Consider the following 19,582-nt stretch of genomic DNA (forward strand, 5'->3'; position numbering starts at 1 on the left):
TATAAAATGTGATTACTAATTCATAGATTTTGTGTTGGATAAATAATTGATCTTAAAAATCTCTATTCATAATATCTTTAACATCATAATCCCCTGTGAAATCTAACTAGACGTTACATTTAAATTCATTTAATTCACATTTAATTTAACATTTATTTTTGAATCTCAACTCATGAATATATTACTATTTGACTTATTTATGTCAAGTGGTTTTTCCCTTACAATTAGTTAGATGAGGACGTTGAAAAGGAATTTGACCCGGTAATTAGCACATAGATCGAGCGTTAACTAGAAAGACCGTGTGTAGATTCAAACCCACCAATCTTCTCTTCCACCCAATTTCATGCAGTAACAGAGGAAAAAACACGAAAACCCACCTTCAACTCGACACGACTTTCATTTATATAAAAACCACGTCTTGCTCAGACAAATAAAAAGCAAGCTTTTCTATCACCAATATAAGCACCCTTTCGATCCCCAAGGAACTTCTTCATTACTCCATCTTCTGCTCTGCCGACGGGAATTCTCCTTCCCCAATTACCCCACTGGTCAGAGAATTGGAGCTCGCTCCTTTATAACCCTTATTACAACTAGAAGAATTAGTCATGGAAACCCACATTGCAGGGGTCGCGGGATCTCAGAACGAGCCTTTTTACGATCTTCTTCACCCAAATCAGAGCAACAGCAATAATATTAACAATATTAGTAGCGGGCTAATCAAGCAAATGGATGATCTAGGGTTTGAGAAGGATATTGTGGTACCCTCTTTCACCTCACAGCCCATCAAAACAGATTTCAATTCTTCTTCTTCTTCTTCTTTAGCTGGAGCAGATTTGCAAGATAATTCACCGCGTCTTGTGCGACAACGAGCCCCCTCGCCTTCCTATTCTCCTGCGGTAAGAATGCTCAACGTATAGCTTTTATAGATAGTTTACAGTTTTTTAATTCAGGTTTCTTTTTCATAGATTTTTAGTTATGCAAATTTCCCATATGGGTTAATCTTATGTATTTATTTTTCCCTGTTAACCGTGAACTCCTATTTTGGGGTAATCTTTAGCTTTGTTGGCACGACCAACGGTAGGGTAACCTCACCTCTGTGGGGCAAGTGGAATTTTTGATACTTTATTATGCCTGGAATCAGATGGGGTATTTTACCCAATGACAACATTTTATCAATGGTTCCCGAGAAGTTGAGTCCTGGGCTGCCCTTTGAATCGTCAGGGCCAACGGGAGGGTATCCTCACCTCTCCCGGGTAAGCTGGATTTTCAACACTATATTATGTCTACACAATTAGAGGCGGTATTCTAACTAAAAGCAACATTTATCCTGGGAAGTTGAATCCTGAGCTACCATTTGAAAACCCTGATGCTTTATTATGCAAGTTTATGCCATTCAATTATCATTCCTTGCCTTGGATGGAATACATTACCGAATTTCAACACTTAATCATGCCTTAAGTTAGGTGTTGTAATTTGCCTAATTTCAACACTGTCGCATGTCGGCAGTTAGGTTGGTTGTTTATTGAATTTCTTACAGTTTATCATGTATGGAATTAAATACTATCATATCTGATGTTGGATGCTGTAGTTCGCCCAATTTCAATAATTTATCGTCACGTCTCTTGCTGGTTTGAATTTCCGTTTCCTCTTTGAAAGCTTATTTTCTATGGGTTTTCCACTAGCTTTTACAAAGTGGCTATGTTTAATTTTCTAGATAAGTATTGAATCTGCTTTTACGTGGGTTTTCTACTATGTTTTGTGAAGCGCCTAAGACTTTATTTTGGAAAAAATATCGGGTAAAGTTGAGGGCTGCCTTGACAGCATGTGGGTTATGCTTAGGGTTACTCCGTGAATGCTAAAGCTGGGGCTTGTCTTTGAAGGCTTGAATGTTTAAATGGGGTTCTCAGTCCATTCAGGACTTGCTATGGTCTTCTTTAATCGGTAATTATGGAGGGAGGCACAATCTTCCCATTAAAACGATGTGGGTTAAGCATGGGTGTATGGTGTAATAGTTGCCCAACAACCTAGCTGTATGTTTATTGGAGTTATTCGTTGCACTGGGTCAGGATGAGTGATATCTTGGACCGGGGTCACACTTTTACAAGTACTACATTACCTTTACAGCACAACATGAATTAATTTTAAAATGCTATCCTGGGCTGGATGGGTATCTGTCTGGGACAGAAATGGGCAGGACATTCCAAAACTGTATGTTACTTTTGCAGATCCTACATGCATTATAGTTCAATTACTCTGCTAAAAATGACTTACATGCTTTGCTAAATTGAAATTTAAGAATTCTCCTTTTTTGGCTAACAGGATGCTCACAATTTTTTCTTTTTAATTTTCTTTTGCCTTTTACGGCTATTGTTATTGTTGTATGTTGTTATGACCTTTATAGCTGTGAGGTTTTTAACTATGGTTATGGCTTGTGGTTTATGATGTTATTTATAGTTCACCTTTTTGGAGGGTTATAATTATGTAATCTGGATGTGAATGCATGAGGTTGGACATGAATGCTGAAGGTTGAATGTGTGGTATCAGTTTGTGGGAGAAATGTGGAGCCAAACACTAAAGATCTGGTGGGTTTTCTGGATCAGGAAAATTTGGCTTAAAATAGTCAACAACTTGATAATATGACTGTTCATTTGGTAGATGGACCGGCCCCTTACGTAAAAACATTGGATTATAAAATCAAGAAAACTTTGAAAGAGCACACTATCTGATATTGTTTTTGCTTGTAATTCTTCGTTGAGGTTATAGCCTGTCTTCTATATGGTATGAATAAGATTAAGTCACATTCACAGTATACTTAGAACTGCCCTGTGGCACTTGGGGGTATTTTTTGATCTCATGAGCTGCTGAGGAAATTTAAGAGCCTTTTACAATCAGGAGTTCCCATGGATTTAATAGCAGCAATTAAATGTAAATTTTTTCCCTACAGTTAGATGCTAAAACAATTTATTGAGAATTAAAAAAAATTGAGATGCCTTCTAATGATGCCATGTGAACAAAAAACTACTAAACCGTAGGGGAAGTTTCCAATCAGTTATCCTCATTCCTGACTTTGAAAATTCTTAAATTTTTGCGCGTATTAAAGTGACACATGTCATTGAGTTGCTATACCAAAGTTGTGTTTGTGTTCTGAGTTGCATGTGAAGTTTCTTTGTTGTCTTGGTTGATCAAGTTGAAAACATCAATGTCTGTGTTGATAGGTCTTGGTCACAATTGTTCTCAAGTGTTTTGCGGTGTTGAACTGCTTATCAAGTCAATATTGTCAAACATTGTTCATGGTTGCAATTATTGCAAGTCAAGTTTTAAATTTTGTAACTTGATCAAATCTCAGTAGTAGAAATACATGTTTTCAATGCAGTTTGATAGAGATGCAATCTTAGGACATTTTGGCATCTTTATTGTTCCTCAAGATCATAGTTTCATGAGGTTGCAAGGTGTTTCAGAAAGTTTGACAATAGGTTATAAGGGTCTCTCTTAAGGTTCAGACATATTGGAATAAGATAATTTCAAGTCTGATTGCAGTTACAATTGATTTGCAAGCACAGAATTGCGATTATTGAAAAGTTTTACAAGTGTTTGCAAATTTCTTGTGCAATACACATGCTTTTTAGAAGGCTTGACAATTGAATTGTGATAATGTTTGATTCATTCTTGCCAAACTAAGCTCAGATAATGTATAAATGAGCAAAGCCACAAAATTAAGTGTAATTTGTAGTTCTCCTTTTAGAAATTGCAATTTTCATGTGGTTGCAAGTTGATATTCAAGTGTGACTTTTATTAAGATTATCACATTTTAACAATGTGATGATTTTAATTGCTCAATTGGGAAAAGTGCAGAATAATAATATTTATTCATGTTTGCAATGGAGTTTTAAAATGTTTGGATGGAGTCATTAGTGAAAATCGGAAAAAGATTCATTGATATGTTTGTGAGTTGTAAAGAGTGAAGTGATTCAAATTAGGTAATTTTTAAAATTTCCCACTAATTTGCAAACCTTTTCGTAGTTTTAGAGTTACAAGGCTTGCAATTTAATCAAATGTCAGTTTGATTCTAAATAATGGAACTTTCAAAGTTTAAAAACCAAATTGCATGGAAAACTCCATGTTCTAAATGTCATTGAAGCAGAGGTCATGTGTAACCTTGCAAAATTTTCATTTAAAAGCCAAAAATCTACCACTTTTGCTTGTTTCTGCATCCCAAAATCCTACACTAAAAGTCAAAAAGCAGATGGGTGGACTCGGCATGCATACAAGCAAATTGCTTTGTTGCTCTTGATTCTTGTAATCCTGCAAGGGTAATGTAAAAATATATGTTCATTTTATAAAATATAAAGTGGATTTTTGGAACTCTAATGCCCTTGAGGAAAGTGCAAATTGCTACAAAATGCAAATACATTTTGAAGCTGCAGGGTTGCAGACATACACAACATGTTTGCAATACGGCACATTGCAAGAGTCCCGCTTTCCATAGCTTGCTCTATCCATGTCCTCCTTTGCGTACATGGTCTCATGGATGCCATTGTAATAGGATATGCATGAAATGGATTTGTTGGAATGGCTCTATAAGCTTTCAAGCAAATGCAGCTTTTGGCTACAAAGCCAAAATCCATGACCTTTGCTGGCATTCTCTGATGCTTGTGATATCAATGGTACCTATAAAACAGACAACAGATTGTATAGTAAGGCAAAAGACTGTGCTTTTGCAAATTTGAGAAATAATAGAAAACTCTGAACAAGACTTTGATTTTCAATATGTTGGTTAAGCATTGTGTTTTCTTATGTTAGATTGTGCTTTTATTTTTTCATAGGATCCTTCTTTGCAATTCGCAAACTTAATTAAAGTCTATTTGCTTATTTGTAATCAATCATTGCTGTGCAGATTTGTTAAACTTTGTATTCTTTTTAATAAATCTGCATATATTTTCCCTTCTTTTCTCATTGGTGTTGAGCAATATCAGAATTATTTGTGTGTGATCTACCTAGGGTTTCTCTGCATTTCCCATTTTTATTCTCTTTCGTTTTATTTCCCTTTTGTACTTTTTGATTAAAAGTACTTAAAAGTACTTAAAAGCCTAAATACCCCCATCATATTAGCAAAATGCCCATCACAATATTTGGAGGAATTGCCATTGAATGGGTGAGTTCCCTTTACGCTTGAGAGGGGGTATTTTAGGGTTTTAGGTGCTTTTAACCAAAAAGTCTAAAAAGGAAGGAAAAGGAAAGAGAATGAAAAGGGGAAGAGCAGGGAAACCGTAGATAGGTCAAATATGAACAACTATCTGAGGTTGCTCAACACGGCTGAGAAAAGAAGGGGAAATATATGTAGATTTATCAAATAGAATCCAAAGTTCAACAAATGTGCACAGCAATGATTGCTTAGAAACAAGCAAATCGGCTTGAATTAAATTTGCAAATTCTAACCCATTGCGAGAGTCACATTGATTCCTACTAATCGTTGTAGCAGCAAGTTTGTTCACCAATAACCCCACCGCCTGAGCAATTGCCGAAATTCGAACAGTTTAGAAGTAGGGGCTTCTGTTTTCCAGGATAAGATTCCAATTTATCTTGTAGTAATTTTTTCCTCGTCCTATGGGACCTGTTGCTCCATGATTATAGATTCTGCAGCCACTTGGGTGGAATTGCTTCATTACTTTAGTAAGCTGATCTGATCTTGGACAAGACTTTTACGTGTCTCCATTATAAGTGGGATAAAGCTTTTACCAGATTCTTAAAAGTTGTAAATATACATTGATGCTTGAATGTTATCCCTAATCGTTACACGACAACCTTGCCACATGTTAACTGCAGTTATGATTCATCAACTTGTGGTAGGGAATTTGAATTTTAAGAACACAACTACAAGTTCCCCCAATCACTATTTCACCATAATCTCTTGGACTTCTTTTATTAGGCTGTTTTTTTGAAGTTGGGAATTGTAGATCTTGATTTTGTAATATTATTTTTTGTTTACCTTCTTCAATGCGGATTTCTTAATTCAAAATTCTAATGTTGAAAGCTAAAGCTTGAATATGTGTTAGTATGTATCTTGCTTCTGTACATCTGGTGAAGTTAAGATTAAACTTCTTTTATAATTAAACACGCAGGGTCACTGCTTTGCAACATTAACCAAAACTCTCATTCAGATTTTGTTTTACAGAATATTTAATGAGTTATTCCTACAGATCCCGCAATTTTTTGGGTTATATAAAGTCAAATAATTTGTTATTTACCAAAAGCTATGCTGCCAAATCCAGGTTCAGTTTGAATCCGGTTTGTGATACAGGTCAATTTGATTGTGAAATCATTCAAGAGGTAGGAGAATCACTGTGCATTTGTTCTGGATGAACCTGAGTAAATCCATACCAAATTTTGCAAGTTCTTGCAAAGTCCAAAATGAATCTGCTGAATTTTGACAATTGAAAAAAGAATAAAATGTGTTTTGGTTCACTTGGGGCAAATCTGATCTTTTTCTGCCCACGTTTGCAGAAAACTGGGTTAGTTTCACCCAAAAAACTTGTAGATTAGGTTAATCTTCGTGTGGAAAATTAAAAATTCTGGAGTTTGCCCTACAATGAAACCCTAGATTTGGTAGGGAGACTACTATCAGGAGTGCTATTTCAAACAAAAATTTTTGCCCTGAATAAGCCAGAGGAAAAATTGTTTCGCAGAAACTCAAAAGTTACTATGCATAGTGATGGAAATCTATGGAGAGAAGGATGGAGGCGAATCCCCAGTCATAGAAGTTGTGGAGGAAGGTGGAGGGTGTGAAGTGGGCGGGGCTGTAATTTTTGGGAGACATTTTTTTATCATAAAAATAAAAATAAAACTTATGTAAGGGTTAGTATCATTATCTCTATGACTATTATTGAGAAGTCACATTCTACAATAGAGTCCTTATTAAAGTGTGAAGCATTTGTTACTTTATTTTCTATGACTATTATTAAATTGATGACTATGTTACCTTGAGTTTCCAGGACGGGGGCGGCAGGGGACAGGGGTACACGTTTCCGGGATGGTGATATTTTTTGCCAATTTTGGGGAGGGCTATATAAAAATAGGGAAAATTAAAATATATAGGGAAATTTAAAATATTCATATGAAAACATGGATAAAGCATGCACATATACATTATAGAACCTTAACATATAAGAACTAGTAGAGTTCTTATGCCAAATTTGTGTTAAATTGAGAGTCAAAGTCAAATTGCTTATAGAATTCATTGTCAAAATTCAGTCAATATGCAGAATTTATGGGGACGTACCCTAGGAGTCCCCTGTCCCCGAGACGTCCCCAGGACGGGGATGCTTGAAAAGAATAGGGGTACGCGTTTCCGGGATGGTGATATTTTTTGCCAATTTTGGGTAGGGCTATATAAAAATAGGAAAAATTAAAATATATAGGGAAATTTAAAATATTCATATGAAAACATGGATAAAGCATGCACATATACATTATAGAACCTTAACATATAAGAACTAGTAGAGTTCTCATGCCAAATTTGTGTTAAATTGAGAGTCAAAGTCAAATTGCTTATAGAATTTATTGTCAAAATTCACTGTCAATATGCAGAATTTATGGGGACGTACCCTAGGAGTCCCCTGTCCCCGAGACGTCCCCAGGATGGGGATGCTTGAAAAGAATACCGGGGACGCGTCCCCGGGTAACATAGTTAAATGATTAATTTATTTATTAAGAAAATGCTTTTTTATTTACTTTTTAAATATAAATGCTTTGAGGATATAATGGGAAATAGGAATATATTTATGATTTTAATATGTTTCTTGTATGGATAAACCCAACCCCACAAAAAGATTTTGTCAGATCTACAAACTTAATTCATGAACCTGAACAAGTATCCAAACTGGAACTGGCAACTTAGACCAAAATTAATAAAATATAGATTAGAAAACTTAGATGTTTTCATATAAACAACTTAGAAATACAGGAGCAAGTGTGCACGATGTTGTGAAAATTGAGTGCTCCACAAAAATCCAAATAGAAATGAATCTCTTGAAACAATTTTTCTTTTTTGCAAAAAGTGAGACTCCTCGCAACTTTTCTCTCTAGTGCATGCAGCTGTGAATAAGGCTTTTGGATTATGTTTTTATCTCCAAATATCTTTATCCTTGAATTATATAATATATTATTTTGTTTGTTAACCAAGCACTTGAAAGCTAAGTCACAGAGTTTGCTGAATATCATAAAAAAAATTGAAATCCAGCAAATTTCTTGACACTCCTGAAAAAAAGTTTAAAATTGCCCATTTAATTTGCCTGCATTGATGTCTGTTAAAGGCATTTGACATTTTAAGTAAGGGACAGCAAAATGTTTAGTGTTTTTTATCTGTTTGCTGGTTGTTTCATACTTTCACTTTTCCACCTTGGCTCACCGTCTTCTACTGTTCCCAGGCAGAGTGCAGAATAAGTATTATCGAGAAATTGCCACTGTCTACTAAGTGTGTGCTTGCATCTTATCATTCCATGCTGCTGTCTTCTCTTCCTATGCTGCTGTTGTCCTGTTTAGAAAATGTTAAAACTATAATATTAAGTAGTTAGTAATATAGTGTAACTTTATCTTAATATCTAACATCGATAGCTTAATAGTACAAGTTATTATTTATATAGCATAACTCTATGGTAATAATAACATTTATAACTTTAGTGTAACTTATATTAATATCTAACATTTATAACGTAATAGTATAACTTTTTATTGATATAGTAGAGCTCTACAATAGTAAGTATAATTGAAATTTAAGTTTTAGTTTTATTTAGTTTTTTGGATAAATGATTGTGAATATTTTAAATGTCTTGTTTATTATCATCATTTGTCATATTTTTATATTATTTTTGAATATAAAAATAATAAAAAATGTAGATTTGTATTCATTGAATTTGATCACATTTTTTTTCTAAATTTTATGTGCCGATGAACTTGTACAGAGAATTGTCCTCACAAAACTTGAATAGAACATGAACCATGTGACTTAGCTTGAAAGTTGCAGGATTGCACAAATAGAAGTTGCTTCAAAGTGTTTTAGAAGTGTGATATCCAAATCTCTGATTAATTCTTATTTTCTGATGAAGTTAATAATAAAAACTGGTTTGAGAAAAAAGTGTTTCAAACATGACATGATAATGGCAAGAATTTTTTATTCATTTTTACATTCTGATTCCGAAAATGGTTCTATTACTATTATACATTCAGAGAAAGAAAAATAAGTCACATATAGAAATGTTAATGTTATTGCAGATGATAGAACATAGAATAGCAATTTTTTTGAGTGATAGGCTTTTTGTTTGTTGCTGAATTGGAAAAATATAAAACATATAGTCCATCAGATTTATTGGAGATTTGAGCACAGAGCTATAAGCCTTAAAGAAAGATACTTAAATGTTATGGGGCAAAAAAGTAGATTCTGCTTTCTCTTCATATAAGTTCACCTTTTATTTTTATGATGCAAAAATATGATAGTTGCCATCCATGTCTGCATTCGGCTGTTCAACACCTATCATTGATATGGAGTATATTGTTTTAATATTGGTTGCATGTACGGAGGGATTTACTATCTTTAGAGGTGAATTTAAAGTGCAATATTTTTCAGGTGTGTAACAATAATAGTGGAAAATGCTTTCTGTTCTTTCATCTGATAATGTAGCTCTTATGGTGCATCATCTGAAATATCGTTGTGAATGTCAGAGTTGCAATCTTTTTTCTTGTTATTTATGCTGGCAATTTGTCAATTGTAGTTGTTTGGACTCTTGTACCATATGGGAATTTGTTGGTTTTTGTTTTTTTCGTAATTCTTGATGTCTTTTTTGACTGTATTGGGGTTTAAAATATTTATGGTGTTGAAGACAATCACTTCGCAATGGCTGGAGATATGATGTGACAAAGGTTGATTTTGGATTGTGGTATTTCAGGTACACAGTGCTAGTGATTCTTTACAAGCAAAGTGGGAACATGATAAGGAACGATTTGAGGCAGCAACACTGGCAGCTGTAGAACGTACTATGAAGAAACATGGCGACAATCTGCTTCGTGCACTGGAGGGCATAAGTGGAAGGTTGACACAACTTGAAAACAAAACCCAGCATCTGGAAGGGTCAGTTGAAGAGTTGAAAATGTCTGTAAGTAAAAGTCATGGTGAGACTGATGGGAGGATGAGGATGTTGGAGAACCTTTTAAGAGAGGTATGGCTTGTACATTATCTGGTTACTATTTTTTAATGGCTATTTTGTTGTTCTGTTCATGTCATTTTTCTTGATATTTAAAGTTGTCACTTCTAATTGTTTTTATCTTTGTTCCTTTTGTAAAAGAAGTGATGAAAACTTCTCAAAATCAAGTTCTTGAGTGTCTGCAAGTAGGTGCAAAGACTCAACAAAGGAATCAAATGATGATGACAAATTATAATTTATAAATGATCAATACAACCAAATCTTGATCATCTATTGGCTTTTCAATGGTTGCCAATTGATCACCAATATCCTTCACATACAAAAGATAGTTATGATCCTTCTTGCAACTTGGTGGAAACAAAAGATTTTTTAAATACAAAGCTTTCCCGACTTCAGGTGTTTTATATTTTGTTTTGAGATTATCCCACAATGTTGGAGCTATAGTGGCATATCTAACCTCTGGCACTAGTGCATCAGTAACTGACTATTTTAGAAGCATTAAAGCTTTCTTATGCCTTCTATCAGTCTTCCGGATAATCTTGAGGTCATGCCTCCTTAATTAACATGATTTGATCAAGATTACATTATTTGCAAATGGTGAGTATTTTGTGACTTCATAGACCATATTTCTTGTTAGTCAACTTCTAAGAGTGAGACGAAAACAGTGTGTTTGGATTCCTGCTGCAGCAAAACACTCCACTAGATGTGGGATTTACAAAAACAATTAAACTAAGTGGTCTGTTAGAGCTGGAAAAAAAATTACAAGGGTGTTGAGACACTATTGGACACTGAAATTTTTTAAGGAAAAAATTCCTCATGGTTTGAAAGATATTAAATCAACAATGTCTTTTTAGGTAATTTACGGAAACAATTAAATCGGAAGAGTGGAAAATGCTGTAGCAAAACAAAATGATAGGGGGCTTTGTAGGATAACTATCCACAATGTGGCCAATTTTAGGTAAAATATTCAACAAATCAAAAGCTATAGGATGAACACTTTTTCAAGTATTAGGGTAATCATCTAATATTTTACAAAGTTTATAAGTTCATAAACTTGAAAAACATAAAATAAAATAAATATACTTATGTTTTGCCTCTATTTTACTGCACCCAGTTGTTGGCTGCAACAAATGCCTCCACATTACTTCTGCTTCCTTGTCTGGTATTGTAGCATCTGCACACCATAGAGATCTACCTCGGTGCTGATTTTGTGTTCTACTTCTTGTGCCCACATGCTGTACTCTCTGAACAATTTGAGCTAAAAATTGCAAATAGGAGTAGAGTGAGATTCAAATTATAAAAAAACCCAAACATAGCCTCACAATTTAATAGAATTTTTTGACAAAATCTTGATCTGTATATGGCTGTGCCGTCTCCTTGCCATGAGCAGTTTGTACACTTTACTAATTGTTAAATCATAATTGTATATGGCTTTGCCTCCTCTTGCTTTGACAATATGTTGATTTAGTAGAAAATCCACACAAATGTGTGCTCACTCAAGGGAATGCTTCCTCCATCAACTATCTTCTGTGTTATTAACATTCTCAGATGGTGATACTTCACATACAGCTGTTTTGCCTTTGCATGATTTATTTACATAATCCTTCGTGATTTTGATGATCTTTGATTATTCAGTTTCAACACTGTCTGGCCATTCTGATTGTTACAGAACTTAAGGAATCCAATGAAAGATGTACCATCTCTGTTGAAGTGTTGCATTCTGCAGTATACTCTAATTAAATTGTAGAACTAGCTATTGTATTTTGTTTCTTGCAACACCAAGCTATTGCATCAAGTCCCAATATGCATTAAATAACTATGTTACCCCAAGTTTCTTGGACGGGGATGGCAAGGGATGGGGGTATGAGTATTGGGGATGGCTTTTTTTGGGGCCATTTATGGTATTGTAGGGAAAGGCAAAAGGGACAACCATATAAAAAATAGGGATTAATATTTTATACAATGAAATTTAAATATTCATGTGATAAACATTGATTAAGCATTCATCATATACATCATATATCAATAATACATAACATTTGTGTTGAATTGAGAGTTCAAATGAGAGTCGAACAAATTAGCAAATGTCAAAACTTATTTGCTTTCACAATTCATTGTAAATAGGCTTGTGATATTAAAAAAATAGTATACAAGTTACAACAAAATGCGCAAAGCCTACAAGTTTCATTTTCAACTACAATATGAAAATGAGAAAACAAAGAAAGTATATTGTTGCCCCTGATCTGCATATCCCAACATTGCATCAAATTCGGAGTCCTCCTTTGAGTCATTGCCATTGTTAGGGTCTACATCATCCAATGGTATCACAACCAATCCTTCTTGTGACTCATCAACCTGGGCGATGTCTCTTGGATCAGCATCCTATTGTAAAGTTGGAGTTTGTCAATACTGTAAACTCTAATGATCTAGAGGTCAGAGAGCACTATGCTACTAGCTTCTTCACTTGTCTAGAGGTAAGCTTATTCTTCTTGATGGAGTGGATAAAGCTATATGTGGACCAATTCCTCTATGTAGTAGAGGAACTGACAAGTTGTGAAAGGAGGCGAATGGCAAACATTATCAATTGGTGGTGTATCCTTCATGTGCGATGTCTACCATGCAATAGGGTCAGTTTGAGCTAATGTAGCTCTATCTATCTCCACCTTTGGTTTATTGAATGTTGGATGACAAAGACTTGTGAAGGCAAGCCATTGTGAGCAAAGTATTGTAGATTCCTTAGCTGAATATATTTTTCAGTGGCCTTCATTAACTCTTTTTTCACCTCTTCCTCATCACAAGGAGGTAGCATTCCAATCTTCGGTGCATGCTATTTTGGATTTAGAGGAAAGGCTGCCATATGAAGCATGGTGTTGTTTCAACTCAGCATCACAGTGGGCTTAATATGTTGTTCATGTAATTCCAATGTAGGATCCTTAGCCAAAATTGCTTGATTTCTCTTTCCAAATATGCTATCAAATTTCTCATATATCTCTTCAAGAATAAGAGAATTCGTATTAGCATATCTAATGACATCTACAAGAAGATGAAAGAGAAAACACATTTGCAAAATGTGAAGTAAAATTTCAAAAAAATTAATTGACAAGTAAAAACTTTGATAGTTGAAACATTGACCAATAAAATTAAAATATAAATTAGAAATTTAATAGGGAAATTAGCAATTTAATATGTAATATTTAATGAAATCAACAATTTATTAATAAAAGCAGCAATGTCTTACCTCATAATGGACCACCAATCGTTATCAAGGATCCTTTGTTTGATGGCTTTTCCTTCAATGGAGCTTGAATTAGGCTATTTACACCACTTTGATTCACCATCATCAAGTACAAAAGCTCATGCACCTCAAGCACCCTCTCTAACAAAATGAAGCAATTGACATATATCGTCACCATAGGTTTGACGAATTCCTTTTCTGATAACGTCTTGAAGAGAGCAAGTGAGTTGTGGTGGTTGCAAATGGACATTTGAGTATCTCTAGCTTGTGCCACCACTTGCTTCACCCAATTGATTTCCCTTATGCCTTTCAATGCATGAACACAACATGTGGTCCAAAAGATGTGCTTGTAAGCACCCTCCACTATCATACCAACTAATTTGCACAAATGTGCTGAATCAATGATCATCCGTACAACATTTGAGGCCTCAACCTCCTCTATGGCCTCTCTCAAAATGCTAATCTAGAAGTCTTCATCCTTACACTTCCTGAACAATCCCCAATTCTAGGAAAATAAGACCTGGTTGGTTATGTGACTATGGTATTGATGAGTATTTGATGTATAATATTAACTTACCCATCCATGACAATAGAACAACCTGTCCTGATCTAATTTTGCCTCATATCCTCTTTTAGCAAATTAATCTTATAATATTATTTTTCTAGGAGGGTTGTGCATGGTTAATGATCTTTAGGGGGGACAAATGAGGGACTGATAGAGGCTACATCTTTGATCATTTATTTGAAGTAAGAGGAACGAGCCACATGAAATGGGGGATGGCATGTGCATAATGCTTTTTGGCAATGGAAGACTTTTTGCATTCATGCTTGCACATTAAACATACTTGTAACTATTCTTGGCCTCTCACTACCTCCAATCTTTCTCTTTCCTCTTGTTGTAGTAACACTACTATCACTACCAACCATCGATGGTTCAGCATAGGTGATTGTTCACTTCTAGAAGAATGTATTGGCATTGTCACACCTTTTGGCCCCATTTCCGGCTCCTTATGCAATCAATGAGCCTCTACCTTCTCATCCTCCTTTATATGTGGACAAACCTTAACTCCATAACCTATAACACCCAAGAAATGAGATCATACCCTTGTGTAGCTCCCTCTAAAATCTGTCTTGCAAATGTGACACAACAACACACTACCCCTCCTTTAATTTTGCTTTGTTGCATCTATTGCTTTCACAAGTTGGAGAAGAGTTTTTTTTGGGGGTTAAAAGGGCCCTTTACATACGGTTTTAAGGTAATAGAATGTAATGTACCCTTTTGGGATTACCTAAAATTTTGCCCTAGATCACAAGTTCAATAAAAACAAGAAACGTAATATAGCTAGAGATATAACATTACCAAGTAAAATGTCTTTATAACAAGATAAACCCTGATTTAAGTCCTGCAACCATATTATTTCCATGATGGTTAGTAATCACACATATCATAATTCATTAGATAGTTCATGTCACATCTATAATTATTTTTTGTATTCATTCACGATAGAGTTTGAATGAGGGAGCATGATAGCCCGAAGCAATCCTCACACTAAGCCCAAGAGTAGACACTCACCCTCTTGGCTCCAAGTGGCAGGCACATTGGACATCCAGCATGGGGTGGTCTACCTAGTGGGGTGCTTGAATCTGCCCTCCATCCTTTTATGACACTGACTTCTCCAACAATCGACCATTGTAGAGGTTGGAAAGGAAATTGCAATAGGGTGCCCGGAAATCCTCCTATCTAAACCCAAGAGTGGACACTCACCCTCTTTTCCCCAGGTGGCAGGCACATTAGACATCCATCATGGGGTGGTCTACTTGGATGGTGATCTCATAACTGCTCCCCTTGCATTTCCTTCTCTTTTCTACATGAGTGTTTGCTGGTTTATATTAATGTTTTAGGATATGCATTTCACATTATCATCTATGCCAAACACATAAGAAATTACATGCTAGATGATATCTTCATAATGCATACACTAAGCATACATCTCATGCATAAAATGAAGATGAATAATAGTGCTATTATTTGCCCTGTATAGTAAACCTTGATCTGATCGATATATTATGCCTGATTGCTTTTTGTATTTATTGCTTGATATGTTTTTCTGGACTGGATATGTTACCCATTTGGAGGTCGATATGCTGCATATATATCTCTTTATTGGATGGAAGGGCATGCCTCTTTCTACTAGTATCCCTCTTGCAAAAGTTGTACCCCTTGATTATTTGCCCTTTGTCTCTAACTAATCATTAATGTGACCGCACCACTTCAAGGGTTAATAACAACACTAATTAAAGTACACTCAATTCTTATCATTTCGTTAATCTTTTTGATATTATGCTAGGTTTGCTGCATTGTTGCTGATGTAGATTTTGAAAGGATTGCTGGCCTACATCTTCTTTCATGAGAAAATTGTGAAGTCTTATGATTATGATGATTTTCTGTGTGCTCCCATCTTCTTTTTATGGTGGGGTCATGACATAGAAGGGCACTCAAATGGATTTGGTGGCTGTTCACCTCTACCCCCAACATTTTCACACTCTGATGAGGCTGTAACTCTTACATTTATTTTAGTTTCCAGCATCCAGAAAAATGAAGACACAAAAATCAAGAATCCAGAAAAAAACTCATCAAACTGACTTATTCCTCCCACTTTATAACCCTTAAAAAATATTCAAGTTATTTTCTTATACATATATTTTTTCCAGTAGCAAGTGGGAAAACCAAACATGATGAGGGATGGGAGAACAAAACAGAGGTTACTATGACCAGGGACCAAAGATTTAAAGACCATTTGCCCATACTTACACAAGTTCAACAAAGAGGAAAATCTAAGGGAGGTGGAAAAGCTTGATCCTCTGCATTCTTATTCCCTTATTACAATACCGTAAGAGAAAAATGAAATGGATATCTTTCAAATTCCATCCTCATGTGTACACAAAATCAAATAAAAACTGTTTCATTTTTAAGCCAAACCTATTTTACTTTCGATCAATATTAACTATGTTCTAACATTAGATTATTAAAATTATGGTTGAGAAAGACAAATGCCTAGAGGGAGTTTGATAACTCTTTAGCTAGTAAGTCTCTCACCGTTTCTAAAGTCCCTGCAAATGTGGATAAGCCTTCATGTTGGGAAAGAAAGCTCTGGTCCTCCTGGTATTGTGAAGTATCAATCAAAGATGCCTATTGTTGTGAAGTAGCCCAGACCCCAAATAACACAATAAATGTCAGCACAATGCTTGTCCGGTTTCAGGAGTCCCAATTTAGATGTTGTGGAGTTTTGGCATGATTGTTGGTGTGAATGACATGTCTGAGGGCAGACCAAAACATGGATTGCCAGGCCAGCCTCATATATTCAATGTGTATCATCAATATTCATCTTCAATCAGAGGATTCAAAGTCTCTTTATTCTTGAGTTTAAGCTTAACTCCATGGTTCAGGAGCTTAAGAACATTACATGGTCCGACTTGACAGAGAATTTGCATGTAATTATGAACTAGATTTCTGCAGGTCTGATTTTGATTGGACAAAATTAGAGCTGTATGCTCTGTGGCAAGGAGATCGTTGTGAAATTTCTATTAGAAATCTAGGAAAACATTAAAAGTGGGTAGACCTTAAGACATTTCAGGTAAAATGGTTTGCATTTATTAGCAAGACAGGCCAATATCTTAACCTAAGTCATTTTTAAGCTAGCTAAAGCTGCTAAACAATATTAGTGAATCTGTTGAAAGGTTTGGAAAATGAATGCTTAAGCATCTTACTGCAATTGCCAGTATGTATGGGGTTGACATCGCCAGAGCTTCTACTATTTTGAATATACATTGTTTTTTCTCTTCTGATGAATGTTTGTACCTGATATTTTTAATGCCCTTCTAATTATCTGAAGTTTTTGTGCATATCCAGTAGTTTAATGTATCGGTATTCTTTTAGTTCCTTGTTTTAAATTTAACACACAAAGTCCTTTTTTCCCAGGTACAAACTGGGGTTCAGGTCCTGCGTGACAAGCAGGAGATTGCAGAGGCTCGTTCTCAACTCATGAAATCCCAATCTTTAAAGAACAACCTCTCTGATAATACTTTTTCGCATGAAAATTCAGAGCCCAAGCCCATTGATCCACAGCAACAGCCAGGATTTGCAGGTCCCCATCAGGCAATGCCATCTTTCTCTTTTCCTTCCCAACCTCAAGCTTCTCTTTCTGCTCCAGCACAGAACTTACCTCTTCCCCGGCAGGCAGGTAATTCACCTCAATTCCCATCGCAGAATGTACCTGCACTGCATCCCCAGCAAGTGGTTAGTTCACCTCCATTCCCAGCTCCACAAGCTCAACAGTCGGTCCCTGTTCAAGCTCATTCACCTTCACCGTTAGGAGCACAGCAGGTACTACCTTCAACTCCATCTGTACCAAGTGAGCCTTCATATCAAAGTGCACTTCACCAATCTTCTGCACCTCCACCACCCCCTCCTCAACCTCATCAGTATCAAATTCCCTCTCACATGCAGCAAGTGCCTCCAAATGCTATTCAGATGCCTTCTTATTCTCAAAATCCTCAGCCACAGCAACCATCAAAGCCTGTTTCACTTGCTTATAGTCAACCTGATCATGCTCCTAATTTGGTTCAGCATGTTCCCCATTCACAAATGTCAGCTCCTGTGCCCCAAGGTAATTATGGACCAGAGCCCCCTTATGTGCCTGCAAATTATGGAGGGCCCAGTTTGCACCAGCAACCCCAGCCAATTCCTCCTCCACAACAACCAGCACCTCAAAGATATACTGGGGGCCAACAGGCATATGAACCCTCATTTGGAAGAACTAGTTCAGGTCCTTTGCCGTTTACTCCAAATTATGGTCCAGGCCTTTCAGGCCCCACATATGGTGATTCTCAGTCTTATAGTGCGCCTCCTTATAGGTCTTCACATCAAGATTCAGCCCCGAGTGGTGGCAGTGGTCATCCAAGATTACCCACTGCAAAGCCCTTGCAACATTCTTTACCAGTGGCAAGCAGCATTAGTGGGTCACCTTCAGGTAGTCCATCATCTTCAAATAGAGTTCCAGTTGATGATGTTATAGATAAAGTTGCATCAATGGGTTTCTCAAAGGAGCAAGTGAAAGCAGTTGTGCGGAAGCTTACAGAAAATGGACAGTCAGTTGATTTGAATATTGTTTTGGACAAACTAATGAATAGTGGGGAAATACAACCACAGAAAGGCTGGTTTGGTCGGTAAATGATACAAGAACTGTTTGGCTTCAGAATCCAGAGTGGAATCTTTATTATTTGTGCAAAAATTCTTCCCAGTTTTAAACTTAGTCTCGTATTTTAAAATGGACAATTGACTTGAAAATCTGTTAGTCATTTGTTAATTGGTTTGCGTTGTTGGATATTTATGGAACCGTCATTCTGTGAAAGTCCAGAATATTGGTCAATTTGGTTTATGTAAATAAGGCCTATTTCCAATTTGGAAATGTATAGAAAGATTTGTACCATTTTTAGGTTAAAGTTACATTATGATCTGCAACAACTATACCAGTGCTAGTTTTGGTATTTTGTTCTTCTAGTATTGATTTTGCAAGCCCCATTTCAATGCAATGGAATAGTGCTGTTAAGTTAAAACTAAACTGATTAAACTTTCTATCTTTAATAGTGCTATATAGCTCTTACATATAAACTAAATTCATATTGGAATAACTGATAATGAGCAAGATTCTCCAGGGGACAACTAATTAATACATGGGAACAAAGTTTTAACTTCTCCTAGCAATCTAATATAGGTCTGCTTTCAAGAGTATCTAATACTTTTGAACTGAGATGATACAGGGACAATTGAAGTATGGGAGCAATTGTATACCATTTCCTAGTTATCTAATATATAGGTTTACCGTCAAGAGGATGTAGTAATCTCCAATTGAGATGATATGCAATTAATTTTATTGCGCGGACTCTACACATTCATTTTTCCGATAATTAACTATACGAACATTTGAGAAATATGAATAGAATTTGCAAGCCTTAACTGTATAAGGAGGAGTTCATTTTGTAAGTAGAAGCTTATAATTTTTTTTTGGTCAAGTAGAAGCTTATCATTTTTTTTTGGTCGACTAGTAGCTTAGCAATGAACACTTAAATTTTTTTGGTCAAGTAGAAGCTTAGC

The 19,582-nt window shown here is 35.7% G+C and overlaps 1 protein-coding gene across 1 annotated transcript; it reads left to right on the top strand.

Moving 5' to 3' along the window:
• Positions 1-279: 279 nt before the first annotated feature.
• Positions 280-18,975, top strand: LOC131031260 (uncharacterized). Its single transcript, XM_057962318.2, has 3 exons — positions 280-896; positions 9,939-10,208; positions 17,408-18,975. The coding sequence occupies exons 1-3, from the start codon at positions 606-608 to the stop codon at positions 18,656-18,658; spliced, it is 1,812 nt and encodes a 603-aa protein (XP_057818301.1). The 5' UTR covers positions 280-605; the 3' UTR covers positions 18,659-18,975.
• The last annotated feature ends 607 nt before the right edge of the window (positions 18,976-19,582 follow it).

This window comes from Cryptomeria japonica, chromosome 8, assembly GCF_030272615.1.
Source record: "Cryptomeria japonica chromosome 8, Sugi_1.0, whole genome shotgun sequence".
In the NCBI taxonomy this organism is placed as follows: domain Eukaryota; kingdom Viridiplantae; phylum Streptophyta; class Pinopsida; order Cupressales; family Cupressaceae; genus Cryptomeria; species Cryptomeria japonica.